The following is a 26,293-nucleotide window of genomic DNA, read 5'->3' as shown; positions in this document are numbered from 1 at the left end:
ATGCAATAGACGAGTAGCAACGGATTAGAGAGAGTTGTTCGCATATCAGGAATCGTGGAGGAATGAGCATCCCGCTAAATCAAGAAATCTCATTGGAGTGATTTCTATTCAAAATTACCGTTTGCTTCATCGAACATTTTGAACAAAAATGAGAAGGGCACAGGAAAAAGCGATTCGTCTTGAAATTTTCAGGTGGAGGTCTTGGACCCAGCAATCTTCCCAAAATTTGAAACGAGATCCGATTAGCTGAAGTGGCGTGACTGGCCGGAACATTCACCTCAAAAAAACCCCCGACATCATTGATACATTTATCATGATATCGACGAGCGCATAAAGGATGGACGCAGCGAGATAGCTCCAAGAACCCATCAACTTTACAGCACGCACTAGAAGGACAAATGTAAAAAACTAATGAATAATGATCTCCACTCACTAACAGATCCCGCAATCATAATAACAACACTCGCAGTACCAAGGATAACGCTTCGCATCTCCAACGCAATCTGCATGAAAATATCGACGACATTCTGGACATCCAATAACGCTCGAACAGTCTCGAAATTCGGACTGAGAAATCTGACGACGGCAAGTTGGACAAACCCCTCCGTCGATTGACAGATAAACGTCTGCTTTGATCGGCTTCTCGTGGCCTATAACAGGTTTCTGAACCGACAGAAAGGAGGCTTTCCTTGCAGCCTCAATTGAATCAATTTCAGAAGCACTTCGAAAGGCTTCATTTTCAAGTAGAGCAAGATATCTCAACTCTTGAGGGTTCCAGAGATCAGCTGCAGAAACAAAATCTATTGCTTATTTCTAACAATTTCACACCTGATTCGAGATCAATAGCACGGATGGCTCGTGGTGGATCGTTGAGCTGCTCCTCAGCGGAACCATTAGAATCACTTCCAGACATAGAGACATCCACCACCCCGTCGAAGCTCATTGTCTACCCATCCCAACATCGCATTTATATTCTTCAAAAATTAATCGCAGATCGTGACTAGGCACATTTAAGCATTCAATGAATATCAGACTCAAACCCCACACAAACAATAAAACACGCACATTGCAGCACAGCCATAAATCGTTATAAACAAGGCAGCCGCTGTGGCTGGAGCTTCTTGTCGAACAGACTAAAACAGACGACATTCTAGGCCACAGGGTCCCTTTTGGGAAGGTCCATATGTTTCCTTTCATGCTGTTAAGCTTCTTTTTTTGGATTTTTGCAGTATTTCTTTGTAGAGTATGGTTCCGAAAATTTAAACATCCAAGGACTCTCGGATTTTTTCATCCTCAATGTGATGGTTTAGGCGGTGGCGAACGAGTTCTGTGGTGCATCGTGAAGGCGTTGTTGGAAAGCAGTACAACATCGGAGGGGCTTTCAATAAATGAACCAGAATTTTCTGTTGGCAAGATCAATGAGATTGTTATCTACGCGTCCCCTGATGTTGCCCACAATTCTAATGACGTTCTTTTGAAGGTGAAGGATCGTTTTGGTATCAATTTGATTCCACAGAATGGCCGCCCTTCCCTGAGGTTCATTCCTTTGAGATCAGTTCAACTCCTCGATCCATCGACATATCCTCGCTTCACTTTATTTCTACAAGCATTAGGGTCGACGATTGTCGCATTAGAGGCATTAATTCGATACGTTCCTTCTGTTTTTATCGAAACCACCGGATTTGCGTTTACATTTGGTGTCGCTCGATTATTAGGAGGATGCAGGGTGACCAGCTACATTCATTACCCCACAATATCCACAAATATGATCCAAGTTGTTCAGAATCGTGAGGCAAAGTTCAATAATGCTTCTCGTATTGCAAATTCGTCAATTCTGAGTTTTCTCAAACTTTCCTATTATCGCCTCTTCGCTCGGATTTACGGATTATGCGGCGGTTTTTTGGATTCATGTGCGGTCAATTCGTCGTGGACCTACTCGCATATCGCGGAATTGATGACATCATCATCATCATCATCAGAATCTTCGTCTTCCTTCAATTGTTTCCTCAATCCGCTACATTTTCTGCAAAAGTGTCACCGTCTTCCTTTGAACCAACTAACCATCATTTATCCTCCCTGTGACATCAAGGCGTTTGCTGAATCCTCAAAACCGTTCGGTAAATCGCAAGTTTTGGAAATTTTTAAATTCTCTCCGGTTTTTATTTTTGCCCTTCAGGATCTCGGGCCTGTCGAATCGTCTCTGTCGCTCAATTTCGTCCTGAGAAAAATCATCTTCTTCAGCTAGAAGCGATGGGCCGTTTGTTGCAACTGTTCAAGTCTCGCGTCTCAGGCCCATCAATTCCCAAAGATCTTGAGCTCGTGATGTGCGGAGCTGTGCGCCATTCAGATGATGAATTAATTCTGCATCAATTAAAATTGCGTTCATGTGAATTAGGATTGGGACATCATGTTCGCTTTGAAGTGAATCTCAGTTTTAGTGAAATTAAAGAGCTTCTCGGATCATCGAAGGTGCGAGACGATCTTGTGATTCAATGAGTGAAATCCTGTTTGCAGATCGGGCTTCATACGATGGTAGATGAGCATTTCGGGATTGCTTTGGTTGAGTTTCTAGCAGCCGGCCTTCTTGTTGTTGCGCACAATTCAGCAGGCCCAAGAATGGATATCCTGAATATCTCTCCTTTAGTATCGACGAATCCGCTCTCTCCTGAACGTTTGCCTGTTACACATTCAGATGAAGAGTTAATCATTATTGAAACTCCACGCAGAAGTGGAAGTGGAGATTCAAATTGCCTTCAGAGCACATTTGGATATCTTTGCAAATCTGCTGATGGTTTTGCTGAGGGGTTGTATCAATGTTTGACAAAGACGGATGAACTCCAAGGAATTCTGAAACGTGTTCCTGCATCATTGAAGCGCTTTCCTAACAATGAAGAGTTTGGGAGGAAATTCTGCACCTCAATGAGAATAACAGAATTATTAGAAGACAGATCTAGAGACGATAATAAAAAATCAACATAGACATTTTTATTGACCTCATAAAAAGTGAGGAACTAGCTGATGAACTAATAAATATACTATGGTACTAGTCATCGACGTGAATTAATATTGTAACGTCAATTTCTGATGGGAGGAACCCACTAATAGCTTTTAATGGAATCGCTGTATTGACGACCCATTTTCTTCAAATGCGTTAAAGTTCGCCATAATGCTTCAGTGAACGAACACTCGTCTAACTTTAAACCAACATCTTCGCAAACTTCACGCACACGCTTTGTTGCTTCTCTGAATCTATGCCGTGGCATTCTGGGATAGAGATGATGGACCTGATGAAAATTGAGACCGCCATGAAACCAATCCATCCAAATGGGAGTCTTGATATCGAGATTACTCAAAATTTGCGCTCGGTACCAATCAGTAGTGACCATTAAATCCTTCTCCAAGGTCCATGGCTTCCCATAATGGCTTAGCAGTAATTGGACGTGAAGAACACCCTCATAGACTGCCGCCACATACCAATATAAAAGACAATATTTCCAATTGGGGAGATAAGTGACCATGAAAAATCCCAATACAATATTATGCAGAGACAGCGCGAGCAGCTCATACCAACGTCTTTCAATGAAGACTGAGTTGATGCAGATGGCGAAACGACCGAATAACATACAAAGTGGGATAAAAAAGATGTGTTGATGTCTGATGAGAAACGTTTGGATTTTATCGATGACCCAATGTCCACGATTCCTATACTGGGGAAAGAGAAGTGGACTTTGAGCCCAGAGATCTTCTTGCATTTGAACGTCCCATGAATTGCCTTCATCATCTGCAACATTTGTGAATGCATGATGCTCGAAGTGTTCATCTCTCCACCATGAGGAACTGATTCCAGTGAAAAAGGATCCAAAAACAATTCCACAGAGTTGATCGATGAAGCGATTGTGGGTCATTTCATTGTGCCTACGAAATTGAGGAAATTGAAGATATTGAAGATAAGAGAGTCTTACATTAAATCGTGCATCAAAAACCCCGCTTGCTGCCAAAATAATCCCAGAAACAAGCCGCTTATCGCAGTTTTCCACAGACTAAGGTGCTTTGACCAGACAATGATTCCGATTGAGAGAAATAGAAACGAAAATGTAACGAGAAATTTTCTTCTATACCATTCCATTGACGTCTTAAAATAGCCCTTATCTGAAAATTCCTTATGAAGATCCCTGAAAGCTTTAGCTGCAGGATCTTTCATCACTTCAATCGGACGGCTATAGAACCCAACAGGTCTCCACCCCTTCAATACGTTTCCCTCATGAAATGATGTGACTATTTCAGTGACATCGCGCCCATGAGATTTTTCAAGAAGCGCCGCGCCGCCTGGATGACGATGACGGAATGATGTTACATCATACCATCCACCATCAACACCAATTAGTATTGCATTGTGATGACTAGACAGATATCGAGAAAAATCTGAATCCACCCCAGTGATTGTAAGTGATTCTCTATCACTGTATTGAGGAGAGTTGTCATCTTCTGTGGAACGGGTGAGAGATCCTGAAAAGGATCCAACCATAACAGCGGTAGCGGACCTCCTAGGGCAGCAGGAAACCACAGAAATCTCAAAAAAATTGTTTAACGATCGAATCTCATTATATTAACACCAAAAATCACAGGGTCCAGTTTGAAAGAGCTGGAGTCTTGCAGCCCTCGGTTGGACGCAAAATGTTCAGTACAATGGCAATGGCGCCAAGGTCACTCCTCCCGTCACAAAAACGCTGCGCTGGCTTTTACCTGGATGTCCCTTGGAGTCCTTTGTATTTCTGCAAACAACTAAATCGTGACCCCAACGAGATGCTAGTGTGAAATGATCAAGTAAATTTCCGGGCAATTCAGTTGATGGAGTTTTTGATCGGTTAGAAAGACATTCCCAAGTCTTTGTGGAAAAGTTGAAAGCCCAGACATCCCCTAGAGGAATTTGGGATCCAAGGGAAGAAAGACTTGGAGTTGGATGGGATTCGAATACAATCTCGGATTTTTGTTTGAATTCTGAAGTGCTGAAAGGAGTGGAGGGACACGGTTGATGCGTGCGTCCTCCATGAATGATCCATTGATTTCCAATAACAACAGAAGCGTGACTAAAATTCAAAGAGAGTGAAACTTCGATGAAACAGGAAAGACACACACCTGGCTCTCTTTCGTGGCCAATTTGTTCGGTTCGGAAGATCGGGAGTGAGATTTGTCCACGCCATCGTATTCAAGTCGAAACACCAAAGTTCATCAGTAAGTTCATCTGGTGTAGCGATGCTGTCAATCATAACGCCACCAAAAACGTACAAACAGTCCTCAAAGATAGCAGCTGTATGCAATGCACGGCAGCGAGGCAATTCTTCACCATTTGTAACTGCGGAATCAATCAAGGCTGATCCACTCAAATCATTAATTTCTCACCTTTTTGTTTGAATGCGTCTTTCTGTTCAATCGTGATTAATTTGCTGAAAGAAGCTCGATTTTCCCCAAATATTCCATCCCCCCCCACAAACAACTCTCCAAATCTTGCTTGACATATCAAGACTCCAAACAACTCCATTTCCTTCATAAGCACTTCCTCCATAAACGATCATTGCATTCTTATGAAGCAACGATGTGTGATGACTACGAGCAGGGGGTGTGATGTCCCCACCAAGAGCTCTACGTCCCCAAACATTCAAATCTGGATCATACGACCTGAACCAAAAAAAAATGACCAAAACAAAAAATGATCATGACGTACCAGAAATCGTCGAATTTTCCCGCTTCTCCAACTCCGCCATAAACATGGATACGTTTTCGATGAGCAACCATCGCGTGTCCGGCCCGAGCTGCAGGTGCCGTGCTTTTCACCCGAATTCCCACCCATTTTTGTTCTGAACAAATATAAAATAACAATTGGGACAAGAAGATAAACGAGGATCACATAGTATCGATTCGTCATTATGAATATTTCGACAATCAACACCTTCAAGATCGAATTTGAAGAAATCTCCCAAATATTGACTCGTTGAATACATTTTTCCAGTATCTCCCCCAAACAAATAAATTCTATTTCCCTTTCTAACAACGCCATGATCAAATCGTGGTGAATACATTGTCTGAGATCGTGCAAGTTCATCCCAATGAATGAATGTTTCCTCAGAATTGGATGCGGATGGCTCGACCTCAACTTCACTTTCAGATGTCTTGCGACTGCGAGGCCTGCGCGATGAGCGTCGTGTTAAATGAAGTGCAGGCGGTGGTTGTGGCGAGACTACAGGACTTTCCAAAACATCCATAGTTCACAAAATATGATTGACAGGCAAGTTGCCTAAAAATAAGGGTCTTAGCATGTAAAAGGTTCAAGTCAGATGGAGGACGCATCTGAATCCTCTTCAGTCAACACCGCCAACAACTGAATAAAGAGAGAAGTTTTACTGAAGAGTCCTCGCGCGTCACTCACGCGTTTTTGATGAAGAGGACCGACTGTCTAAATTGTGCTGATCGACTTCAGCAGCAACGATTGAGGCAGCCAATGTCCCAATACTTTGATATGCGTACTGAAGATCTCAGAAATCTACTTCGATTCATCCAAATCACATACCAATTTTCGCAAGGCTTGTTCGGTACAGCTGAGATCTCCAAGATGCCTCAACGTGTATTGCTCCCATATGCGGCATGAAAGAGGGTTTGGTTCGTAATCAGATGGATCGTTCACACCAGGCGCCGAAGGAAGCGAAAGGCTGACGGGTTAACAGAGACCACAGTTGGGACTGTTGGGACACTAGGGATACTACGGTCTCACTTCCAACAAGGAGGAGCCACGCAGTCATTGAGACGCTTGTAGTCAGAGTATTCGCATAGAATACATCCAGACCTTGAAATACAATTGAACGACTGAGTACCTAGAAATTTCTAATTAGCTGAATGTAAATGTATTTACCAGGGATTCATGAGGACAGGGCGAACTGATGATGGTTGAGGATGATATTTTGGCATTGGGGATGGGAGATAAAAGGGAAGGGGAACTGAAGACTACCGAGAGAATAAAATAATTAGAAGAAAACGAACCTCAACATCTCTATTAGTGATTGCGTTGATGCGACATATAGACTGAGAAGGGACATCGCTCCCTGATGTTGGAATGAATTGAGGAGAGATTGATGAATCGCTTACTGATTGGATCAGAAGATTGCTGCGATGATGAAGATTGTCCCACGCTGTCTGTCCCAAAGTTGGACTGTCTTGGAGAAATCCGACGATGAGAGGAACTTGTTGGGTAAGCGTGGAGAAAAGGGGCAAAAAGTTGGAAAATTGTGCGATGCTCGTGATAGAGGGAGTTTGCGGGAAGGACTAAAAAGACGAGAATTGAAACGTTAGAAAGAGGACAATAGAATATCATTGATCTATTCTACCGATAATCGATAATTACCGAAATCTTCAACGAGTTTATTCTTTGAATCGAATCTATACATCGCACTTCCCGCTAGAACGATGAGATGAAGGAAAGCGACTGTCACTGGAAATGCTGAAGATCCCTGGGACTCAAGAAGTCGAGTTGCAGCTGTCGCGCCGAATGTGGAGTGAAGTATCGAGGATGTTATTATCGATGACAAAGATATAAAGATAAAAAACGTCAATGTTGGAACAGAGAGGATTGCATACGAACAGATTTCGAATGAGGCCTGAGAGAGAAGGAACATTGAAGAGGTGCGCACTACATTGTCGAAAAGTAAGAAGCTTATTCAAAATTTGCAGGCTTACAGAACGAACGAGAAATAGTTGGAGAAGTTGAGCTGCAACCGTGAAGAGAATGTAGCCGAATAAAAAGTAACGAGTTGCCCAAGGATTGGGGACACATTCCTGTTGAATGCTCTGAACCGACGATGCCTGAAATGTCGTAACGCGTTTTGGTATGAGATTTGATTTTTACATGAGACGAAGTTCCAGATTGATGTTAACATGTGAGACCAACGAAATGAATCAATTCCTGAAATAAAAGAATGACAAACAAATATATGCTGAAAATATTACCTTTGATGCAGTTTAATGGCAGAAGAAGAACTTCGAAGACCAATTGATACAGTGTGGCATGAAAAAGGAAATGAAACACATTGAGACGACGAATTGAAAAAGTATGTTGTTGGGACAGTGAAGAAAGAGCGAGAGGAATCAGAGATAGAAGGAAGATCGCGTGCCAGAAAATTTGATCTGCTTCATTTGATGCTGGACACGACAAGTACGCTACAGAAATATGTCCCAAACAACCCTGAAATTAGCAGAAGATAAGTTGACGATTTGCTAGACAATCGTGTGGATAGAAAACAGACGAACAAGACGCATTCGTATCTCCCTCCAAGAAGTCCCGGCGGTATGAAAAGCAGAAATTAAAAACTTACAAGAACGATTAATAAAGCACCAATGAGTGCGTTTGAACTAAATTTGTGCTGCAGAGTTGGAGACCCAGTGATGACAAAGGCAAGAATGAAGGGAACAATCATATGCCCTAATGACGTTTGTAGAGTCACTGGGGTCTCGAAAAAACTAAAAGTTTGCATCTAGAAATTCAAAATAAGTCAATGGAGATGACAGGACTCTTACAATTCGAGCGATGGCGTTACAAAATCCAATTGAAACAAAAACTGCGACGAATTACACGACTTCGCATTTCAGGGAGAAATCCAGAACATCTCCATTTTGACCAAAGAAGTGGAATACCGAACACTGGAAGGAGAATTAGTGAAACAGCCTGAAATAGCGATTATGAGAAGAAGAAGATATCGATTTGATTATTACCATGTTTGTTATATAAGCAGCGTGTCTAAATTCATGAATAGTGAGAGCTCGGAACATCCACTGAGCGATCGAAGAGAGAACGAAGGCTGTTGTCAACCCGACCACATTGAAGGGTCTCTGCGACAAAAACAGCATCTCCGAAATCAACTATTGCATCTGATAAAAATCTGAAAACCCTGCTTGACTGAAGAGCACGACTGAGTCACTTGACTCAGTCGCACAGATTCCAGGTATTTTTTAGACATCAGTACAAACAATTGAGTTCTAGTGAAGGTCATCTTCAAAATGTTCATGTCTTAGCTGCCAAATGTGTGAATCTATCAATAACAGCATTTCGCATAATTGTTGAAATTTCTTCACAAGCTTCTTTTCCTGTACTTTCCATTTTATATACTGCATCAACTGGAATCCTAGAGTCTAATTCAAAGCACGTGATCTGATAAAAGTAAAAAATAAATAGAATGACAAATAAGTGAAGACAACAGCATTCACACCTCTTTCGTTCTGCCATGAACTGCAATCGTCAATTCTGCTCCAACTGCATTCGCTTCTGTTTCATTTAAATCTGAGAAAGAAGCAGAAAATTAACATCTTCCGATAAATAACTCACCAACAAGAACCTCTCCAGCCCCAATAACACCAACAGTGCAACCAGATACAAAATCTTTTAACGGTATTCCAGCATCAATCAGCGCTAATGCAGCAGCATTGATTGCCGCTGGAAAGCTCCCCCCATCGCTCTGCAGTACAGAGATCGATATGAAGATGTGAGACTTTGGATGCTTTTCAGCGAGAACAACAGATTCGAATATTTGTCGAAGAGAGAGTGCCTTTGCGACAGAAGGCCTGAAATGATTGGAGTGGGCATTACAGCATCATGATTGATTTACCTGTCCGCAAAGCGCCTGGCAATTCGGGTCGGACGACTGAACGGTGCCTGTGTGAATGCGCAATGGATCTCCGCCTTATCAGGATTCGAAGGGTATTTCGTGGACTGAAATAACAAATAAGAAAAACAAGAGCCTGGGTGTCTCCCACCTCTGACGGTCCGAAGACATACGCTATCACTTGTGTACATCCCATTTTAACTTCTGCAGAACCATCAGCCATCGCACTTAAATCTCCAATACGACATCGAAAATCACGAAGTTCGTTTAATCGTCTTCCATCCAATCGGAAGCCTTCGGGGGACAGAAACTCCAATTTGCTCTGAAATTAAAAACAAAAATCCGCTCATTTATTGTTCCACCCACCATATTCACAAATTTGATGCTTGGTCGTTCTTAAATTCATAAAATTCTTTTATACGGGGAGGTTCACCATGAAAAACAGATTGGAGCAGCAAGGCTACAATCTCAAGTCGAACCGTCACCATCAAAAATGTTCAATCTCCGACACTTCAAATCCTTGAACCGACTTACACCACTTTCGAAATCCCAGTCAGTATGTGTCGTGGCAAAAATACAACATTTTTCCCTACTGCGTGTGACTGCAAAGTTTTTTTTTGAGTTATCAAGCCTGATTTTGCATGCACACCATTTCCTGGTCTCATCGAGAGTTTTTCGACATCTATGGATTCTTTGAGCTCAATGCCCGGCACTCCTATAAAGGGAATCCGCCAACAACCTCCTTCAGTCTCTCACTCCTCAGCCAAAGAGCCGAACTCCCATCATCAATTTCCATTTTTTCGTCAGAATGATCCAACTGGAATTCATCTCTCCACCGAACAAAAGCTTTCCTCCTTCACTCCTCGATCTTGCAGTCCTTTTGATCCACGGGGCTGCTCTCCTTTGAATTCAGGACAACGACAAGCATCAACACTAACATCTGCTCGTAGCGTCACACCCATTTCAATGCGACGCTTTACTGAAGAGCCACGGGAGATTGAGAGTCGAGTTATAACTTCCCGCATTGTTGAGGAGCAACTCATGGGGACAATTCCAGCCGACTATGAATCACGCAATGAGGTAAATCAATTTGTGAAATAACATCATTGTGTGATCCTGTTTAGACTGAAGTCATTGAAGAAAAGATTACTAAAATTCCTACAAAGAAAATTGTGGAGCGTCTTGTGCAAGGGCCTGCGTCGTTCAATGAAACTGTTGTAGACCAGAAGCAAATTCACTTTGTTGATAAACACGTCGAAGTAAAAAATAAATCGTCTTGAATGATTGAATGGGTTGCTTATGGGCGCTTTACTCTTGTTTTGAATGGTTGCTTATTACTGTTTCTTGATCAGGTTCCGAGATTCGAGGAAACTGTCAGAAAAGTTCCAATCAAGAAGGTAAAGTATTGATGAGATGGTGGTTGAACTGATTTGTTATACAGGTGATTGATGTCCCACGGGAGGTTCTCAAAACAGTGAAAAAGAAGGAAGTTCGGCAAGTCGTTCAAGAGATTGAAGTTCCGGGAGACATTGTTGAAATGATTCAAAAAGTTCCTGTTGATCGACACATTCAAGTCCCTAAATACGACAACAAACAGGTCCCATTGATAGTGTCCCAATCTCATCGTCCCCGAATTAGCGAAACTGGGAGGGAAGTTCTTCGTGTGGAGGTTCGTCAGTTCAATCCCAAGATTATCCCAATTGACGTCTACATTCCCAAACCTGTACTTCGTCCTCTAATCGCTGAAGGTCGACGTGATTTTCATCGACATGTCACCGTCCCACCTGCTCATCATAATACAATGGTTAGAAAGTTGAATGCGCATATGTTGAACAATATGGAAGATAAACAAGCATTAGAAGAACTTTATATTCGTGATGCTCAGCATGGAGTCCCATTTCTCTCGGACTCCCAATCAGTTACATTCATTCATCCCGTCGAAGGAGTTGTTGCTGTAGAAAATGAAGGCTTCTATGAATCAACGAAAGCGACATCCAAATCTCAAACGCTTTGGACAACAGCACCTGGTCATCTTCCCACAACAACTCCAGCAGCTCAGCCAGCATCTGATGCTGATCTATCAAACTCGCTTTTATCCCAAATTAGAGAACAAGTAGAAGGTCCTTTAACGCCGTGTGTCCCATTTGGGACAGTCCAATGTGCGCCTTCTGTCCCAACGATCGTCGATCCCGCCGCCGTGAATCCGCTTGCTGTGCCCCTCGATTTCGACAGTCATCTCTCAATCGATCTCGATGCCAGTCCTGAAATTGACGTCGGAGTATCTCCTCCTCCCAGCCCTCGATATCGAATTCAAATGCAAGGTACTTCGGATCTTGCTGGAACGTTCCTTGAATCGAATCCTGTCTCATTGGAAGTGAATGCTGAAGATGTTGTTATTCCCCCCCATGCACTCTCTCAAGCGAGATTCATTAACAGAACATGAAACTTCACTTAATAATGTGCAATCTGATAAACCTGGTGCTATCGATTCTCAATCAAACGTCCCCATGGATAAGGACTCCGTGGTTGACCTAATCGCCTCCAGAGATCCGATTATTATGGAGGAGCAGCCAAATTCGATCATTTCCCAAATTCGTGAAATTTCTATGGAGCCAGACGAAGTTGTGGAAGACAGCGATGAGGGAACCTTTAACGCTCGAAAATGAGAATTCGTTAAATGATTCGAAGGAAGAGATTTCTAAATTTTTTGATCAACTTTTTTTCCCGAATGTATTGAACTTTGAACTTGCAACCAGTTCATTGATAAGAGATTAACATCATTTTGCGGATATGAGTGTTCATACATCTTCTATCACTTTCAATTTGTGGCAATTGTTGATGTTTAAGATTGTCATCAATCATCCAAACTTTGTTAAGAAAGGTTCATTCCTTCTTCTTCCATCAAATGTCTTACTGCTCTCAATTTCAAATTGTATCTTCAGAAATATTTTTAAAGTAATGGCAAGTACAACTTTTTCTCATCTCTGAGTCACTTCAACACATTTACATGAAGATAAACATTATTGGCAATCGATTGACTTTACACCTCAGAATAACAAGAGTTGATTGTGTGTATTGAAACATGTTGTCCCTTATACAAATCCTTAAGATGCTGCTGAAGTGGATGCGCACTTAATTTTCTCTTGAATAAGAGCGATCCTTTCTTACCAAAACGCTGAATGGATGTCAAAAGCAGAGTCAGGAAATGTTTCGAAGGCACAACGATCCAAGACTGACTCCATCATTTATTATCTTCTTGTTATCTCTAATTATCTTCTTATTATCTAACTATACAGACCATCAAGTAGCGTTTGATATCAACCCTGCTGTCCGTGAATGCATTGGAGAACAGTTGTTACTTCTTGGTTGATTATCTCATAATTGTCATCCGTGGAGTAATTTTTATACAACCCACTGGAATGTGTCAAATTCGTGACACTCACGGGAAAAAATGCGGCAAAACGCGTTCAGAGATCGAGATCCACTTCGACTCTGACTTTAGTGCGTCGACAGCAACAACCACACCCTTCGCCACAATTGCAGCCATTGCAACAACCACAAGATCCGCCACAGTTGCAATTCTTGCGGCACCCTCCAACATCTTTCCCAGTACAATTGCGAGAACCACCACTTTGCGGACGAATCAAGAATCTCTGTTCCGGTCGAGCCCTTTTCGATAATCCAAGCTTCTGCATTTGCTGGTCGCGTGAAGCTTGTTTGCCACAAGGTGGATGCTTTTCGGCGCAATCAGTTGAACATTCCTCATCACCTTCGCAAAGCCTCATGCATTCCTTCAAGGGACAAACTGGCGGGCCTGTCAACATCCGGTCATCTAGTACTGGATGAATCTCATCTTACCCACAGCAGGCAATGACAGACCATGGCACATCGCCTCGAGTTCATATGTAAGGGACGACTGGAACTGTTCTATTGCTGAATACCGGTCTTCATCTTGTTCGTACGGAATGACTGATCCACCAATAACATTCAATTTGCGTTGGAAAGACTCATAAACATTACGAAGTTCCATCGGTGTAACGATCAGCAAACGAGCACCAATTTCGCGCAATGCTTGTCGAATTTCCTTCAACTAGATGAGGAGAACAAAATGAACCTCAAAAATGAAAAGACCTCCCGCTTACCGTTGGATAATTTCCATTCCGACAACCATGAGCCTCTGTAACATTTTGTTCGACCTCTCCATGATTGAAGAGAGTCGGTGTTGAGAGAATAATAACATTTAGAGATTCCTTTGGTGCTCCACGAGGAAATTGTGACTTAGCAGCTTGGACAATCGCATCCAGCTGGCCTGATTTGTCCGATCGTGTATGCGAAAACTTGATTTTTCTTGAGGATCGCTGGAAATATTTTGGATTCTCTTTCAGTTTGTTTCCGACCTTAAAACAGTGATCCCCATTTGTGAGTAAGCGAGGAGCCAAATACGGTCGATCGCTGAAAGACGCCAATCCAAGTTGAGTATTTTTGTTAATTTGGGTTAAATCACCAAAATAGGTGAGATGGTCTCGAATCTCATCCGACGTGATCAGTGTTGAGTTTGTGATGTCTTGCAGCACAAAAATATTCAAATGCTTAAGGGCCGTCAAGCACGGAAAAGTTGACTCGGCAAAAGCCCCAACCACAAAAAATGAAACGAGAAGAATAGCGTACATATCGTTCTGTAAGCTAGAAACGCTAATAGCCTGATGGTTCGCATGCACTTAAGACGCGAAGAACAGGAGTTCATTGGTGGTGCGATAACACAGAAAAACGATAAAGAAAATACCCAAACAACTTCAGTGTACAGATCAAACTGAGTTTCTGAGAGAATATTGGGGACGATGCTGCAATTCCGAATGTGGGGGAGTTTTGTCACAAGTTTCGAACGATTCTTGTTCTGCTGGCGGAGAGGCTTGAGGAAGAGACGAACGATTGAAGGCTTTTATGACCAGTGGGCGTGGACTCTTCTTTGAAGCTTGCCACAGGAGAAGAATGAAGAAGTAGGACAGCAACGCGAAACTAACGCAAACCATGTTCATGTGTCTGAAATTATGAATATTACTGGAGAATGTGTACATTGGCGTGACCAGAAGGCCGAAGAGTCCACTGCAAGAGATGACAAGACCGATGAGTGTTCCGGCAAATTGAGAAGGGAATGAAACTGATGGAGAGGGAGAGAGAACAATAATCGAGTCTAATGAATTGTTTCTTACGTGTGACGTAACAATAGAATTGTCCGAGAAAGAATGAAGCAATGAATAGATTCAGAATAGAAACTGTGGCCAAAACTGCAGGCGATGAAGGTGCTACAACAAGTAACAAGAATTGAACAAATCCCTGAAGAAGAGAAATGAATGGAGAGAGAGAGAAAGATAAATTACCAAAGTATTCAAAATTGTAAATACAAAATGGATTGAGAGGCGATCGGCCAGAAATCCGAAGAGTGGAGCAGGAATGAATGAGAGAGGCGTCAGAATAGTGAAAAGCTGCACGAAATCCCCAAGCTGGTCGGTAGCAGAATTGGAGAAAAAACTTCCTCGCAAGACAGTCAATACAGCGAGACCAACCAACGGGTAGTACGATGAGGATTTTATCAACTCAAGCGTCTTCGATACACGTAAAGATGCGTTGATGAAACACGCTGGGGACCGTCGAAGGAAAGTTTTTTGTCGAGCCACAGTTGTTGATCCATAGCATCCATTGTCGCTCTTCATAGGAGCGTGGCACGAAGAGCACTCTGACTGTCTGCGTTGTCCGGAGTCGTATTGAGACGCGTATTCCGGAGACGCGACATCGTGGGAAGGGAGAGTTGTCATTGACTCGAATCCAGTCAAGGTCGGTGATGAATCCAACTTCAATCGGCACTTCTGACATAAATGACTGAAGAACCCCTCTTGGACTGTTTGAGAATCGCTCGAGTTTTTCGTTTTCATTTCTTTCATTGCAAGTTCATCTCTTGTCTCTTCTATGATTTCTTCTTGAATGATGAAAGACTTCGAGTCCAAATTTGGATACGCAGAAGAAGGGACGACAAAGTAAACGACAACAATCCAAAGAGCGACAAGTTGAGCATAAATGAGACAAGCAGTCCTCATACTCATGAATGTGATCATGAAATTAAGGAGGGAGGGAACACCAAACGCCAAGCTGCGGGCCGCGTTGAAGAGAGAAGCGATCGTTCCCCTTCAAGCGCCAAGGAGAATGATAATGAGAGAGAGATTTGTAATTACCTGTAATTAGGGAAAAGATTGACGCTTGTTAAGAGACCGATAAAAACAACATCAACGCTTGATCCCATTAAAACGATTCCGAGCGTATAGAGACGAAGATGGTCAGAGGAAAGTGCGAGTGCAATCCAACCAGCAACCGATAGAAATAAACCAACCGTGGAAGTGAAATGAGGGCCAATAAGATCAAAGAGAACGCCTCCAACGAGACTAAGATGGACAACAAATGAGACTGTAAACTGATTGTTGAAAAAATGAGTAATCTCTACTCGTCAAGTACCTCATACAGAACCAGGAAGCAATTCCAACAGGCATCAGAGAATTGATGGATTGAATCTGCTCCCTGCAAGGTCGGTGGACAGATCCTTCAAGTTTTCTCTTATGCTGGATTTTTGGCCTCTCTCTTTCATCTTCAGTTTTTTGTGCGGTTGACCATCCTCGCGTTCCGTGGGTTTTCATCTGACTTCCCTCCCGCTGCAAACGCCTTTTTATCGCTGAACTGCTTGTCATCGACAGGCGATTGACGGCCGGAAGAAGTGGACCACCAAGCGAGGGATGCACCACTTTTGATAGCGCTCTGAACAACGGTTTTGCGGGAGACATATCGCTTGAAGGTGTGACTAGAAGTGGTGGTCGTGACGGAGGTGATAGAGATACGCCATCATCGAGGTTGTCAGTTCCAGTGCACTTCCACGCAAACGCTTTTGAATTAAGAAGCAATTGTTGAGTGCTTGGCCAATTGAAGAAAAATGATCCCGTCGTCATAGTGATCAATAAGCAAGCAGCCAGAAGTATCCAGCGATTCAATTTGCATGGAAGATGATTTCTTAATTTCGATTCTTCATTTAATGTCCCACTGATCCCTGGACTTTTTGAAATGTCTGGGATTGGCTGTGTGATTCGGTTTGGTATACTCAGCTCGATTTTGGACTCAGTTGTTGAAGGGATGACACCTTTATCAGCTTCATCTCGAATTGCGTTCTGTTTTTCTTGGTTTGAAAGTTGCCAATGTCCCAAATAAGTTTCGTTGCCAGTTTCTCTTTGAGAGTCCTTCGCATCAGCATCCGTCTTCAAAGCAGCAACAGTGTACTCTGATCCGAAATCACTGTCCGCATCAGAATAATTTGATGAACCACTTTGATCTCTGAAAACTGAGTCAGCGAAACTGACACGTCTCTGGGATGCGGATTGCTGTCCTGAGGGAATTGAAGATCCATGGTAGACAGATTCGTGGAATACTGTCGATGGGGGGAGACGAGTTCGGGATGGAGGGGCCATGGGAAAATCGCCCTTTGAAATGTCAGCATCGGGAGTTCTATCGTCAGCTGACTGTTGTTCAAATCTATCAATGAAATAGCGTCGGGAAGCAGATTCTAGAAGGGGGGAGTACGCAGAGGAGAAGGGAGTCCCAAATGAAGCCTTCCTTGAGAGCAAGGCAGCTGTAGAAGGAGATGTCGGAATGTTGAGACCAGATGAACCAATGGGAACGAGTTCAACTGCCTCAAGTGGCGGACAAGTTGGAAGCATTGCAATATAGAGATTTATGAGAATGCGCCTTATAGGAACTACAAACACAATCAACGAAAACAAATTAAATTCTGTAAACAAACATACAGCGTGTTGAAGAAAGAAAAAATCTAAAACGAATATTAGAACACAATCAATGATCCTAGTGCATCAGCACGTTAAGCAAAGGTCCCATGGAGTAAAGACAAGATGTCACATATAGGAGTGTTTGTTTATCAAGGTAAAAAATTGACTCTATGGTGTCTTGGCTCTCACTGAAGGATCTTCAGATTTTCGGTAGAGAAATATTTCCTGCTTCTTAAAATATCTGAAAGCAAAATTGGGACAAGATTGGGACATCCAAACATGTATCAATCACACCTTCTATCTTCTTCATCAACTAAAACAAGATTCAGGAAATACTTGACGGAAAGTCGTCCTTGAATATCTTTATAACTTGGAGTTAAATCGCAACCACTCAGATACAACCGAACAGGGATACATTCAGCTGAAACAAACAAGTGATAAAAAGAGGAGTTTTCTAATATCTTACATTTCACTGCAGCTCCGTCCATAATTTCGAATTTTGTTATCGTTTCAGTTTCTGTATGTTGAGACGACGATCCTGATTTGACGGTTTCCGCTTTCATAATATCAAGTTCCATGTACTTGATCTTGATACGAACGAGCAAAAAATAGACTTTCCCAACTACAACGTCTCTGAGATGATAATGACTTTTATCATATTCGAACTCGATATGGAGACAATCCTCAATTCCAACCTGAAGACTCGAAATGAAAGTGAAGTTGATGGAAACCCCTCACCTCCATTTTGATACTATTCGTACTAGCAATCTCTTCAACTGGATTTTGAACTGCGAAATTGATTTCTTTTGTCAGCGTTGAGCTGTAAGGGCGCGCAACAGATAAACGAACAAAATAACGCAATTTGGCTCCAACTCCCCAGTACGTTTCATAAGGTTTATCGACGTGGGAAAATCTCCATTTATAACTCTTTGATTCGTACAAACTGCCTGAATATCAATGACGACTAAAGAGTGAATTATGAATCGAAATACCTGGAGGCTCTAAATCTTTGAGAATTGTGAAAAACGTATACGGGGGTGAATTGTCTTTAAAGACTGCTACTTCTCCAAAGAGTTCAACTTTAATTCCTGAATGGTCTAATTTCTTCCCTGGTCTCAAACTAATCACTGCTGTTCCACTGACATCCTCACCATTCTAAATCATTAAAAATAGAAACAGATAAGATCATCTTCCACAACTTACGGCATAAACGTAAACTTTATCACCTTTCTTCTCTCGATCAAGAAAACATGTACGTCTTCCTGGTTGATGAACCAAAGCGATATCTAGAGTACATGAAGTCCCAAACAAGTTCGATAACTGAAGAACAAAGAACCCAAAGATTGTAATCTATAGAGCATCACCAACTCACCATTTTCCTAGTCGTCCTTACAATAGGAGCAGAAGCTGATTGATCCTGCTGCCATGAACGAAATTAAGAGGGGGTTCATCCCTTCATCATTTTATCGTCACCAAGAGGATCCCAACGATTCGAGAGATAATTTAAATGATGTTATAAAATCATTTAGCATCTTTTTGAGTTCAACTGGAGTATTTCACGGATTTCTAATATTTGTTCGAAATTGTAAGAACGACGTCAAGAAGTGTTCATCTGACTCAAGTTGAATAGGCGACTCTTGCTAGGGGTTCCATTGCGTGCACTAATACCTTCCGTCGCTCTCGGATCATTCACAAGCTTCTCATTTTTGTTGGTCCAACGCAATCAAAGGAAAAGGCATCAGATAGCGTTAGTAAGTAGCAGCTTTAGAAATGCTGACACTTTGGCAAAACAGGAGAAATTGAGAACTCAAGGCGTTGAAGGCACACACTTCATGGTATGTGGGTTTAATTGCTAGTTGGAGAGATTATTCTATTGTAGTGGATGGAGTCTCTTGCTCCACCGATCAAGCCTGATAAATTCACAGAAATGGGTGAAACTGCAGCAGTAGAACTTCTAGCAACGGCACAAAAGGAGAGAAGAGCAATTTATACATCAACTGGTTAGAGAAGTTTGAAGATTGCCCAACGAACAGACTTAACAGATTGAGTCAACAGTAACCTCTACTTCGTCGACTTTTCATAGACAAGAAAATGGAGAACTAAAAAAGTCGAAAAAAGCATGCAGCTGATCTCTAGTGATCTGCAACATCCAAATGAAGAGAATAGAGGTCTGAACAGAAATCGTTAAACCTGCGAGGAAAAGATATTTTGTATCAGCACAGATGCGTACCTCAATTGTTTGCAATTCCACCGAAATTTTGATGATCCTCCAAAAATGATAATTGCGTTTTGTTTTGGATCAAAAATCATCGATGGTTCCATTCGTGGTGTGATCCAATGTTTCAGTGGCTTCGGCGTGGCAGCAAGGGGATCATCGTCGATGAGTGTTGCGGAGTGAATGGGACAGTAAGGACAAATCGCACACGATGATGTGCGGAAATACTTGGGAAGATAGAGAGGGGGGAATGTCTTTCGTTGTATGGAAGACGTGGTTGATACGGAAGCCAATGAGGATGTTGGACTGTCTGTGAGTCCCAATGGGCTCGACGAGTCTTCAATCGACTGATCAGCTTCTAGTCTTCGAGTTCTTTCCTGTTTCGGTGATTTTCTCGATTTTTTTCCACGATCATTCTGATTGAGTTTCTTTCTCGTTCTCAATGGATACCGATGTGATTCGTTATTAGAGGAAACAGAACTTTCATCAGAAGATAAAGAACTCTCCGATTCAGAACTCGGATGGTTTCTCCTCTTTTTTCGGTTCCGGCGACACACAGGCTTCCTCTCGTTTTTCTCGCTTGTCAGCTTCTGTCGAAGGTTTTGGGAGAGATCTAGAGTTGTCCACGTGTATGTCCCAGTGCACAACACGTGAAAATCCTCAACATATCGATTCGCGAATCCCGCAAATATCAGAAGATGACAACCAATAGCAACAGCTCGGTGGCTCGTTCGTGGAGTTGGAGGGGTGCCGCGACATTCGGGGGAACGCCACAACCATTTGGAATTTTCACGCTCAAGAATCCAAAGATCCTTCAAAAAACCGGAAAATAAAATCGGGGTATCACTCGAACTTACAGATAGAAGTATCGAAGAAGAGCGGGATGAATAGAATTTATTTTTTGATGCTTTAGCAGCAGGGGCTTCTGTTTTTCCGCCAAAGACGAAGACGCGGGTACCGCTGACTGTCATTGAATGACCGAAGCGGGCGCAAGGTCCGGACTTGGAGGAATTATGAATGAAGTTCCATGTGAAAGATAACTTGGTAGGACGTTGATGGAAAAGATAACGATGGGACAACGTAGAAGAGAATTCTGTTCATAGGAGGAAGAGTGGGAAGAGATGTACGAACAACGTACCGAGGACATACAAATCATCCAGACAAGCAAGATGTGGAGTATAACCGCCGAAAAGAAGAATGATTCCGGATTCTGTTTCAGTGGGATTCCGATACAAACAACTGAAGGAAAAAAGTCTCGTAAATTGTGATAATCCTACGATGTGGGATCCTAACATCATCAAGTACCTGGAAAAACATTCGCGCCGTTCTGGTTGCTGCCCCTCCGCGGAATAGTGGTGCCAAATGGGGTTAGTGAAGTCTTGGGAATCTCGGAATTCCTAGAAAAAAAAATGTCTGTTCGATCGAGAACAAAATCTCACAGAAAGAAATCGCGGTGTTTGATTTGATACAAGCGCATCTTGCGGCATATCGATCGGATTTACTGGAACATCATTCGCATTTGCATAATGTCCAAGATTTGTCACCGATACTCTATTAAAGACGCGATGGCATGAACTCGTAGAAGTCGCCTGTCCGAAAACAATCAAACGAACAAGGGCTCCATGAGAAGAAGAATTTTCTCCAATAGAGAATGAAACCGAATCTCTGTATTCAAATCGAACATCAAGATCATCATTTGATAAATCCTCTTCAAGCATTCCTTGTTGCAATCTCCAAGCATTGGATTCGAGTCCTACTTCCCATATCTGGAGGAAACATGTCAGTTTGTGTCTCATGGATCGATCAATACAAATTGTCATTACCTCATTACATCTGCACAAAAATCAAAAATATGTTCTCTATAAAGTCAATCACCAACTCCGTACCTCATAGCAACATTTCTATCGAACAGTTCAAAGACCCCATACCCTCCACAAATGATCAATCTTCCCGGGAAACATGAATCAACAACAGGATCTCCAAATTGAACTGGAAGTGATTCGGATGAAGCATCGCTGCTTATCGTTTTTCTTTGTCTTTTTGATGCGAAAAACGGCTGCACTTCCGGCATTTGAAAATCGACTTCTGGGTCGATCGAGGCTGGGGCGAAACCCAATGAGGCCTTTAACTGGATTGGACCTTCAGTTGGATTGACGGAAGCTTCCTTCTCACTTTGAAGAACGAACCCGCAATTTCCGCATAAACGTCTCTGTTTGATCCTTTTGATTGGGACATTCTCTTCTTTATCGCCATGAACCAATTGCAAGAGCGCTCCACATCGACCATGAAGAACGGACTGAGGGAGAAATTGGGGCGGTGCTATTGGAGAATTCCACAAATCGATTCTCTCTTCAGGAAGTGTGTGCTTTCTTATACAGCGAATACTCAGCGGGCCATTATGCAACTTAACGCTGAAATAGAAGAATTGAATTCAGGTGTAACACTCTGCCCTTACTTGCGATGGACGCGCGCGTAACATTGAACAGCTGATCGAAAAGATTTGCTGATCTGTTGAAGCTTCGCTTGATCGGATTCTGAAAGAATCATGAGCGACAGATCTTAATAGAAAACAACGTACCAGCAAAAAAACCGACAAAAAGAGAAATTAAATCTAAAGGAAGATTGTTGAAGGAAAAAGAAATATTAGTGAGCGATTTTGATGATGGATTGCCGTTATTTGGTAGAACAGCAAGATCAGAAATAGTTGGTTTTCTTTCAAGAATAACGGCACGAGCATAGGAAGAATAAGGCGCCCTTCGTTTCTTGGGTGAATAACAGAGATCGCCGAAAGATGTTGAAGTTATTGTTGAGTCTTCGCGCTCACGTTTGCACCCCATGGAGTCTCAAGCAACCGCTTTGGCGGCACAACGGACCACCATTTCCATAGATAAAGGCATCGGCCTTCCAAAATACTTCGAAAATAGAACCCCCAAAGGTGTTGCGACGTTGGGAGGAAAAGCTCTCGAGTTAGCGCCCAATCATATAGAACGATAAGCGCCACGAGATCTTGTAAGGATCATGGATGTCCCAAAGAGCAGATTAGTCGACTGCTGAAGGTCAATGAAGAAATGGTCCCAGCGTCAGAAATTTCAGCTTCATCGATTCCATTCGAACGTTTAAAAGCAATAAAGCAACTTGTGCATGATGAATTGTCAGAAAGTGAAATAAAACAGAAAAGAAACTCCAAACGAGGAAGGAGCGAGAGCACGGAAAGTGATTCATTTGAAAGTTCTTCCTCGGACGGATCCCCATTGAAGAGATTGAGAACATCAGATATTAGTGCGGCGAAACTTGAATCAAAAGCGAATAGGAAGCGGTTGGTTGCTTGGTTTTGGAACGCTGTTAAACTGACGCATTTCAGACCACTTGAAGTGACATCCAAGAGACCAGTGTTCTCTCCAGCCTCTCAGCAACCTGGAAAGAAGAAATTTCGTCCAAGAGACCCTCGCTTTTCTGAACTATCAGGTGAGTCGATGTTGCTGTTGTTTCGCTCACTGATCTTTTGATAGGAACGTTGAACTTAGATTTGTTTTCGAAGAGCTTCAATTTTCTAGATGAATTAGAGCAAAATGAAAAGCAAGAAGTCATTCATCAATTGCGACATTCAGGCGATCAATTGTCTGAATATCGAAGAGAGAAACTGAAATCGAAATTAGATCGAATGGTGAGCGTGTTGATAGAATTGTTAAGTTGATAGAATTGTTGATAGACAATAAGACGTCGCTCATGTTGTTCTTCAGAGATCAACTGAACACCATCGTCGAGGGCTCAAAGAACAACAAGATTTACGAAGAAAATTGAATAACCAGGAAAAAGAGCGAATTGTAGAAACCGGAAAGAAGCCTTTTGTGTATAGCGAATGTAAGTAATGAGTGGGAGACCAGAGTGGATGCTGTGATTTGGATTTCAGCGAAAATTAGACAATTGCTCAAGGAAGAAAAGTTTGAAAGACTTAAAAAAGAGGTAAGAATATTGGTGAACGTGTCCCATTATTAAGACGATCCCTCAGGGAAGACTCAACAAACATTTGGTCAAATCAAGGAAGAAACAAGCGGCAAAAGTAGGTGATTATTATGCGTTTACTTGAATCACGTTTTGCGTCAGGACCGACGGTTCATGCCATCATCACGTCAATCGACAGCCGCAGAATAGAAATCTCTTGGTTTATTGCTCTTATTGGTTTCGATCGCTGTGTGTGTTCTTTTTAAAACTTTTACTTCTCTTCAATGAGTGATAGTTGGGTTTCTCGAAATGCGTCTGAAACTCACTTGATGCATCTGTGCAATTAGGGATCAGGGAAATCATTTTCTGAGAAAATCGTTTTCTGTTCTGAATGTGGAAAAAATTTAGAGAAAAAAACAATGCATTCCACTTGAAAAAAAAACGATCCATTCAACGATGATATCTTGTACAAAGTGTTTTCAGAAGACTGAAATATCATTTTTTGGACTCTGTACTACCCAGATCCAGATTTGCCGAAGTGTCCCACACGCATGTGTCCAAAAGGCATGATCGAGAGCACTGCAGAAAATCGAGAGCTTGCCGTTGTTAAAAATGAGTAGGAATGAAAATCTTATGCAACACCAAAATCTGTAAGATTTCTATTTTCTAGAAAACACACATTCGCTTTCCTTCTGTTAGAATCGCAAGTGGTTTTAGCGCTGATCCAATTTTCCAAGAAATGCAAAGTTCTTCGTCCCTACAGCGCACCGCCAGCGAGTCAACAGTTGCTAGTGATTCTCTTCGTGAAATAAGCAGAACGCCAGCATCGTCAATTTATGTGAGTTGTTATTTTCACTCTTTCTGCTGATCTCGCTTCTTCTTCAGCTCGAACACATCGCTCTGCTTGCTGCTGCTCGAATTTATCTCCATAAATTGTCACAAACAGCAGAATTTCAGAAAACGAAACAACTCCATGATGAGCTGTTGAAAGATACTTCACCATTTTTGATAAGTTGTGAATCAGAATGGAGCAGTCTCCACTACGCAAGACCGTCATCGTTCGAGTCCGGCTCAGATGAATCCTTGCTGTCCTTGGCTCAAAGCGACCGAACGACGCCAAGCGACTTCTCTTTCCAGATCTACTGGTTGTTGAAGGATCTAAGCGATCTCGTCAAAAATCAATTCGGATTGCAGCTGTTTGATGTCATTGCGAATGGATTAAGAAATCAAGGAATACAAATCGAGTCTTCTGATTCCTTGACATCATTGCATTCGGGATTGTTGGCATTGGAGACAAAACTTTGGGACTCATTCAGCGGAAATCTTCCGCTTCTATATCGATTACGGAAATTAAGCGACGCTTGGGACATCAATGATCTCGAACAATCGCTAGCTGATCTTCACAAGGATCTCTATCGCTGCAGTGATAAACTGTCCCGCTCCTTTGAGGCGACGACAACACTTGGAGGTCGTCCAAGTCTTTCGATAATTTACGCCGATCTTCTTAGCGGTGGGACTTCCAACCCAAAACCGGATTTGAGTATCGGAGACCATTTGACCAATTCTGTCGCAATTCAGAGCTTAATGACTTTAGCGCAATGCAAGCTACTTTTCCAGACGGCAGGAAAAGTTCTTCGGTATCTAAGAAATCATCAAATAGGCGTCAATTCAGACAGTTGGCCAGCCATGAAAGAAGGCTTGTTCGAAATGCACAAGAGGATCGCAAAATCGATTGAAACCAGAACGGAAACTTTACTCCGATTAATCGCAAGTATTCCATCAAGGCAGTCGAGTCAATGAATAAATCAATATGTGTGTCTTAATTTTTCTTCTCTGTGTCAAGCTGCAAGATTGCAATGGCTGCTTGCTCCTTGTGAACTTTTTCGTGTCGATCCAACTCAACTGAGATTTTGAACAAAGTTACAAAAACAGAACTTAATGTGCACAGGTCGTTGTTCTTCCACACTGATGTCACTGAGAATCGCAATACCAGCATCAAACTATCTGCTCTGGAATTATCAGGACCGGCAAATCTACGGAAGTTCTTCAACATCGTCTCTTTCGTGGAGGCCCAAACTCTCCTATGTGACTAAAGACCGGTAATTGAGTACAAAATGAAATATGTGGAGCCACAAACTAATGAGCGCCATCAAACGGTTTGATAAAGATGCAAGAAGATGAAAGGTTTTCAAAACAATCGGACTCTAGAAATCATTTATCAAACCAACGACATCAAGAAACTGATGGAGAAGCCGATGGACACTTGGAGGAAGTTGTTGTTGAATCTGTTGTTGAGGAACGAAGTGAATCCATCGCGTGGTCTGACATGCCAACATCTCAATTGCCTTCGCTCGAATCAAATCTAGACACAGAAAATCCTTCAAGGATCTCAATATCTTCTGAAGATGATGATGATTCTGAAGACTCTAGTCATTCAGAAGAATATAGTCCTTCAGATGAAGAAGGGAATCACTCAGAAAATGAGGATCATTCTGACTCACTGGAGGATAGCAATTCGAGCGATAGTTCGATCATTGAGACAACTTCTTATGATGACAGTTTATTGTCTAGAAAAAAGATTGATGCTTCCGAACAATTCATTGGTTTCCAGTCTGTCGTATCGAAGCGAAAGCCTTCATGTTCAACCAAATCAGAAGGGGCTGATGATTCGGTAA

General features: G+C 42.2%; 5 protein-coding genes across 5 annotated transcripts; 2 read left to right on the top strand and 3 right to left on the bottom strand.

The window, feature by feature from the left end:
• Positions 1-1,183: 1,183 nt before the first annotated feature.
• On the top strand, positions 1,184-2,979 carry LOC129618189 (uncharacterized). The gene is made up of 3 exons (XM_055533006.1): positions 1,184-2,117; positions 2,177-2,469; positions 2,515-2,979. Exons 1-3 carry the CDS (start codon positions 1,184-1,186, stop codon positions 2,977-2,979), a joined length of 1,692 nt encoding a protein of 563 aa, XP_055388981.1.
• Positions 2,980-3,098: 119 nt separating this feature from the next.
• LOC129618188 (acyl-CoA 6-desaturase-like) lies at positions 3,099-4,525 on the bottom strand. The gene is made up of 3 exons (XM_055533005.1): positions 4,119-4,525; positions 3,728-3,915; positions 3,099-3,460 (listed from the first exon to the last, which is right to left on the bottom strand). The coding sequence occupies exons 1-3, from the start codon at positions 4,523-4,525 to the stop codon at positions 3,099-3,101; spliced, it is 957 nt and encodes a 318-aa protein (XP_055388980.1).
• A 153-nt stretch (positions 4,526-4,678) lies between these two features.
• Positions 4,679-6,260, bottom strand: LOC129618187 (leucine-zipper-like transcriptional regulator 1 homolog). The gene is made up of 5 exons (XM_055533004.1): positions 5,897-6,260; positions 5,723-5,855; positions 5,510-5,676; positions 5,137-5,371; positions 4,679-5,087 (listed from the first exon to the last, which is right to left on the bottom strand). The coding sequence occupies exons 1-5, from the start codon at positions 6,258-6,260 to the stop codon at positions 4,679-4,681; spliced, it is 1,308 nt and encodes a 435-aa protein (XP_055388979.1).
• A 2,786-nt stretch (positions 6,261-9,046) lies between these two features.
• On the bottom strand, positions 9,047-10,309 carry LOC129618186 (uncharacterized). The gene is made up of 5 exons (XM_055533003.1): positions 10,223-10,309; positions 9,796-9,966; positions 9,368-9,497; positions 9,252-9,322; positions 9,047-9,193 (listed from the first exon to the last, which is right to left on the bottom strand). The coding sequence occupies exons 1-5, from the start codon at positions 10,307-10,309 to the stop codon at positions 9,047-9,049; spliced, it is 606 nt and encodes a 201-aa protein (XP_055388978.1).
• Positions 10,310-25,785: 15,476 nt separating this feature from the next.
• On the top strand, positions 25,786-26,228 carry LOC129618190 (dentin sialophosphoprotein-like; the record flags this gene model as incomplete). Its single annotated transcript, XM_055533008.1, has 1 exon — positions 25,786-26,228. A coding segment is annotated over exon 1 (443 nt), but the record flags the coding sequence as incomplete, so codon positions are not given.
• Positions 26,229-26,293: the final 65 nt, after the last annotated feature.

This window comes from Condylostylus longicornis, unplaced genomic scaffold (assembly GCF_029603195.1).
Source record: "Condylostylus longicornis isolate FDR11 unplaced genomic scaffold, ASM2960319v2 ptg000753l, whole genome shotgun sequence".
Classification (NCBI taxonomy): Eukaryota; Metazoa; Arthropoda; class Insecta; order Diptera; family Dolichopodidae; genus Condylostylus; species Condylostylus longicornis.
The sequence above is the reverse complement of the archived record's forward strand: the minus strand, read 5'-3'. Positions and strand labels throughout refer to the sequence as shown.